Raw genomic sequence first — 6,292 nt, forward strand, 5'->3', positions numbered from 1 at the left:
AATCTTCGCAGAAAAAGTCTCTTGGCCATCTATTTGAAGTGTGGCTAGTCCAAAGTGAGATGTGCTTTAGTGCAAAATACCTATTGGATTTTGAGGATTTAAGATGAAAAAACAAATATCTATCTCTGTTTTTCGTTTGCATATATGCTACAATGTTAACATTTGGAATATTTAGTGTGACATAAAATCTATAAAAATCGATCTTATATGTATCTCAAATTATATTTCTATTGGAAAGCTTTGCCTTATAATATTTCCTACATCCTGGTCAAAAAAATTCCCATACTACTACATTGTAGTTCATCTTACAAATGTCTGATCTATGAAAATGTGCTCTTTTCTTAGAAATTAATAGCTTGTCTTTTGGGGATTATCCAGCTTTCTCTGAGGATTTTGGTCATTTATGCACTGGCTTTTTACTTTCCCATCCTAAACAAGGTTTTCTTTAATCTCTTCCATTTGAAACATCCCCCCCCCCCGCCAAATACTGAAAGCCCTTAAGATGATTGATCTCAAGATATGGAAAAATCCTTGATAAATTTTAGAGCACAAACTAGGTGAAGGTATTTAGCCCGTCTCTGTTCTCTGCTGCACCTCCCACTCACGAAAGCCTAACGAGTAGGCGGCTTACAAATGAAAGGCATACATTCACAGCAACACGGATATTGCTGGAAGGGATTATGCACTGTGTAGTAAGGTAGGAGGAAAAAGAAAAAAATATCAAATGGTTATACTTATAGGAGGAATATAAAGGAACCAAATAAGGGATCAAGAAATAAATGACAATAATAATAAAAAATAAAAAAAAACAAAATTAACAGGCAACTATAAATCAGATATTCTCCAAGGTGCGGGGGAGGCAGAGGGATCAAAACAGTAAGGGAAGAGCACAAGGAACTGTTGTGATGGTGCACGGTGAATTGTTGGTGGGAATTTTACAGGGAATACACCTGAGAGGAGAAAACATACAAGCATACACTGTACAAAAATAAGCAGTGATGTAATGTGTGCGTGTGTGTATAGATGGTGTGTGTGTATATACATATACACACACACAACCTATACATACATGCGTGTATATATACTTTTATACACGCATATACGCAAGTTTGTATATCTATATTCCCACACATGTGTATACATACAGATATGTATATATGTAATACACGCATGTATGTGTAATATACACACATGTGTTACATATATACATGTATATAAATATATACGTATATGTATACACGCATATATGTATGCATGTATACACACATACACCCTATGCCTTTCATTCTATATGTGTGTGTGTTCACATATAGAATGAAAGGCATAGGGGAATGGTAAGGGCTTAGCTCAACCCTGAAGACCTCAACTACCAACAAGAATCTAGAATGTCTTCACTACAGTCTTTTTTTCCCCACTGAAATTCTATTCTTGTCATTCTCCTCCCTAGATCCTGACACACTGGTATAATAAATTTTAAGGGATCTCATTGTTGTTCCCAGATTACTTTGCAGAAGTAACACAGAAGCTGCCCCTCACCACTGCTCTGCCTCAGTTACAATACACAAAGTACCAAAGCCTGTCCCTGTCCTTTTCTGGTATGGTTGCTAAGCAATGGTGTCCATTGCTCTCAGGACTGGCTGGTAAAAAGGGGCCCATTCGGGAAGGACAGCTGCCTGATAACAATAGGCGGTAAGTTCCTCTCAGCCTGGTTGGGGATGCTGGACTACCAGGTATGATAAACTCCAGTTAAGTACTCTTTTCTCTCCTCATCTGCATGGCTCAGGGAAAGAGGGGCAGGAGAAGCAAATTAACTGTAGTTCTGCTGCCTTGTCTCCTATCTCCCTATTTGGGGTTGGAGGCAAAACCGCCCTTCTGAACCACAGCAACCAAGACTGTGACTCTGGAGGGAGAAAATGCCCAAAACATGAAGTTATGAGTAAGAAAGAAAACAAAAGCAAAAACACAAAATTCAAAACCCAAGATAAATTAAAACTTTTGTTGCTTAGGTTTCTAAAAACAAAAAAAAAAAAACGGGTGGACAGGAAGTGATCACCATAGCAATATTTATTGTCTTTTCTCAGCCCAAGGTCCCTCCTTTCTCCACTCCCCCTCCCTTCTCAACCAAGTGCTTTACAGGGCACACTCTCCCCCTGGGAGTCAACTTTCTAATTTGTGCAATAGTGGATGTAACAGTATGTGCTTCTCCTACACTTCCTCTTTCCCACCCACTCCTGCGTAAAGAGATGACTGTGTGTTAAATTCTTTTCCTCTTCAGTACATTCCTAGTGCGTTATTCCAATCTTTATTTTCTAGTTTTAACCTTTCCCACTAATTGAAAAGAGCCATAGGATTTTTTTGGGTTTGCCAAAAACATACCTGTGTGCCCTGCAGCTTGCATTTCATCAATATACATAGAGGCAAAATACTGTAGTGATTAAAAATATGGATATTAAATCCAACTGCCTTCATGCCAAGACTTAGCTTCACCATTTATAGCTCAGTGACCTTCAGCAAGTATATAAGCTTTGTCTTTATTTCCCCTGTGAAATGGAAATAAAGGCTTCTGTTTTGAATTACGTAGTATGTGTAACATAGGAACTAGAATGGGTGTTGTGCAATTATTACTTAATAGATGCTTATTATTACTCCATCACTGAAAATGCTAAGTTTAGTATTTCATGATACCATGTACCATAATTTATCTAGCCATTGTATCATTGATAGTCATTTAAGTTACTTTAAATTGTTTATTGCTGCAAAATATGCTGGCTTCTATATTACTTTTTTTCTACTTAAAAATTAAAATAGGCCCTCCCTAGTGGTGCAGTGGGTTAAAGCACAGCACTGAGAAGCTAAAGCCACTTCCGCATGAGCTTGATTCCCGCCTGCCCCGGAGGTGACCACATGGCATGGCAGACTTCTCCTGACCCGCCCACTGCTCCCCTCAGCAGTGTACTTCGTCCATCTGCCTGTTCTGCTCCCCACTCTGTCTCTGGTGAAGCCTCTCGCTGCCCTTGAGCCTCTGGCCTGTACCCCAGTTCTGTATGCACAACTAAATAAATCTTTAAGAAAAATTAAAATAATTGTCTCTGTATTTACTTGAATGAAGAAAAGTATTGCTGGTAATATTTTCCCACTGTCATTGTCATTTGCATGTGGAGTAAACACTTTCAATATCCTCTTTTTGCTCTGTGATCATTACCATACCATACATGTGATCAGTCCACATCATTTTCCTGTTAGTTTGGTTCAGTCCCAGGGCATGAATGGAAAGCAGAACCAGTTAATTTGATGTGGGTAAAGTTATCTTCAGTAGTGTGAGCATAAGCTGAGAAACAAGGAAGCCAAAAGGGACTTTTCCTGTGTTTGAACTATTTTTCTCTCAGTAGACTGAATCTTTAAATTTCCTGACATTCAAAAAAGGTAAGTCTAAATTCTTTCATATATTCATTTATATTTTCTTGCCAAAAGCCTTTAAAATGAATAAGTATGTTTCTTGGAAACATTTGGTCACCACAGACCTATAAAAGGACAGTTGAGTCTTTAATCAAGTCTGCTTTCTTCTTTTACACCCTTGTAAAGTTTATTGTAGAAACTGGAAGTCTTAAAATTGTACTAAAGAAACATGGAAGAGACTGAAATAAATGTTTTGAGAAATAATATTTAAATCCCAAAGAAAGGAAAGTCAGGAGGGAAAGTTAAGAAAGAGAGAAGGGAGGGAGGAAGGAAAGAAGTCAAAGAAAAAGACAAAAAGGGTATGAAATTCAACAAAGCTATGTACCATTAGATTATTGAAAAAGTAAGTGAATGTAGCCATAATTTAAGTCAGAAAATTTTCTGATGTTCCTGTGTGTTCATACTATATATAAATATTTATATTTTGTACATACTCTATGGAACAGTATTTTTTTTAATGTATGACACAAATGACATTAATTCAAAGGGCAGTTAAAACCAATTATTCAGGGCCCTCCCTGGTGGCACAGCAGGTTAAAGCACATCACTAAGAAGCTAAAGCCACTTCAGCATGAGTTCGATCCCTTCCCTGGAGGTGACCCATATGGCGTGGCAGACTTCTCCTGACCTGCCTGCTGCTCCCCTCAGCAGTGTAGGTTGTCAGTCTGCCTGTTCTGCTCCCCACTCTGTCTCTGGTTAATCCTCTCACCCCACAAACTTCTGGCCTGTACCCCAGTTCTGTATGCATAAATAAATAAATCTTAAAAAAAAAGAAAACCAATTTATTCAAAATAGACTTGATTTTAAGTAAACTATTTGAAGATAAAGCACTAGGCATTTTGAAATAAATCACTTATAACAGTGGAATGTATATATATATATATGTATATATATACATTTTAATTATTGTATAATTTAAGTTTATACTTTTAAAAATACTTTCATGTATACCATATAATATTATTCTGACAACCCTGCAGAGAAGACAGAGAAATATTATTTAATTGATGGAGCAATTGAGATTCAGGAATGATATTAAATTTCTTGCTTTTTAATAGTTAGTGGAAAAACTGGAACTAAACACTCTTTACTCCTGATTATATATATCCTTAATCCTTTTAGAAATACTTCCTAAGTCACGTCAGCGTCATTTAGGAGTTAAATCTCTATTGGCATTTTGATATATGTTGCCGTAATGAGTTCTTTTATATTACAGGAGTATTCTTCAGTCTTCTGTTTCAGAAGCTTGTCTAATAAAATGCTTGGAGAAGCCTTCCTAATTGAATTCCTATACAAAGAAAAGGAGTATACAAAATTGTGCAAATCACTTAAAAATAAGATCACAAATGATGACAAAGAAACTTGGAAAAAGCAGCTTTTAGTTACAGAAGACAATTCACTTTCACCTGATAAAATAGAAAATCGAGATAAGGTTGTGAAAAAAAGCTTACCACAGCAAAGAAATAGTACAAATAAAAGAAAATCTGTGGATGTGGTGACTATCACAAAATGCAAAAGTGCTTCCCTTCCAGGAAACGTGTCTGTTGCTCTGCCCATTCCAAGGAGAGTACAGCTTGATGAAATACAACTGGATTTGTACAGATCTTTTTCATCTACAAGTATTTTCCAGAATTATCCTGATCTACAGATTGGAGGAAACCATGTGGGGAACATGTATGATTCAGGATGTTTTGTGGAACAAGTATGTGATGATACTTTTAAAGGCCCTCTTTTAGTTTCAGTAGATAAACCATCGGGTAGTTCTTCTATCTTTGAGCTCCTAGAGAAACTACCTGTCTCAAAGCTTTTGAATGGGGATGAAATTCGAGAAAAAAGTATGTTGTTCCATAAGCAGCCTCTCTCAAATTCTATGCTTAACAATTACATGGAAAAAAACGTGGACGAACTCTATAAACAGTTTTTGGAAGAAAATCTCACTAGATGCTGCTCCATTACTAATTTTCTGGCTTCCAGTTTACTAATCAATAATGCAAATCACATCAGCCTTCAAACATCTCAAGAGCAAAACACAGAGGCATCAAAAGCTCAGAAAGCTTTCCTATGCTCTTTTGCAAGAGATAATCTCTGTAACTTTTCACATGGAAATACTTCTGAATTCAGCACTCCTAACTTACAAATATCAAACTAGAGAAGTAAGGAACTTGACTGGTACATTGACTAAAGGGACTGAAGTAGCATTTGTCTTCTATGGCTTATTACATTACATGAGTCATCCTTTATGATGTGGTTATTGCCTCTATTGGAGAAATGAATTGATGAAAGGTACATCTTAATTTTTGTAGGAAAAAAAACCTTAATAATGAAGTTTTGAGACCATACATTCTAATTCTAATTCTAATTCTAATGGGTGCTTATTCAAGTTTGTGTGTTCTGTTGTGTGTATCTAATTGTTGCTAGTATCCCAAATGTATTACCTCATTCTTGCGCATCAGTTTTATTTACCACAAAAGTGTAAAGTAATGTGAGATAAGAAGTGGATTATTGCTCTCAGCTATTGGAAGGACCACTAGAAATATCAGAGGTATTTATTCTCTCCAAAAATGTACAATAACATATGACTTGTTTTTAAATTTCATTCCTTTCATTTCCAACATACATAATTTTTTACAGTGATAATCAGAGTAGCTCTTCAAACAAAAGTTGGATTTGAAATATGGAAGGAGGGTTTAAAGAATAATGGAGAATTTGCCATTGAACTATGCATTAGAAATTTGATGCTTCTGAACTTTTTGGGGACAGGCATCAACTTCTTATTTCACTGTGTTATATATAGTAGTGTTCAGTATGGAAGGAAGGAAAATAGATAGGTAAAATT

General features: G+C 36.2%; 1 protein-coding gene across 1 annotated transcript; it reads left to right on the forward strand.

The window, feature by feature from the left end:
- Positions 1-4,714: 4,714 nt before the first annotated feature.
- On the forward strand, positions 4,715-5,605 carry LOC101635242 (uncharacterized protein CXorf21-like). Its single transcript, XM_012727117.1, has one exon. The coding sequence runs from the start codon at positions 4,715-4,717 to the stop codon at positions 5,603-5,605; it is 891 nt and encodes a 296-aa protein (XP_012582571.1).
- The last annotated feature ends 687 nt before the right edge of the window (positions 5,606-6,292 follow it).

This window comes from Condylura cristata, unplaced genomic scaffold (genome assembly GCF_000260355.1).
Source record: "Condylura cristata isolate star-nosed mole 26May11 unplaced genomic scaffold, ConCri1.0 scaffold00019, whole genome shotgun sequence".
NCBI classification, from domain to species: domain Eukaryota; kingdom Metazoa; phylum Chordata; class Mammalia; order Eulipotyphla; family Talpidae; genus Condylura; species Condylura cristata.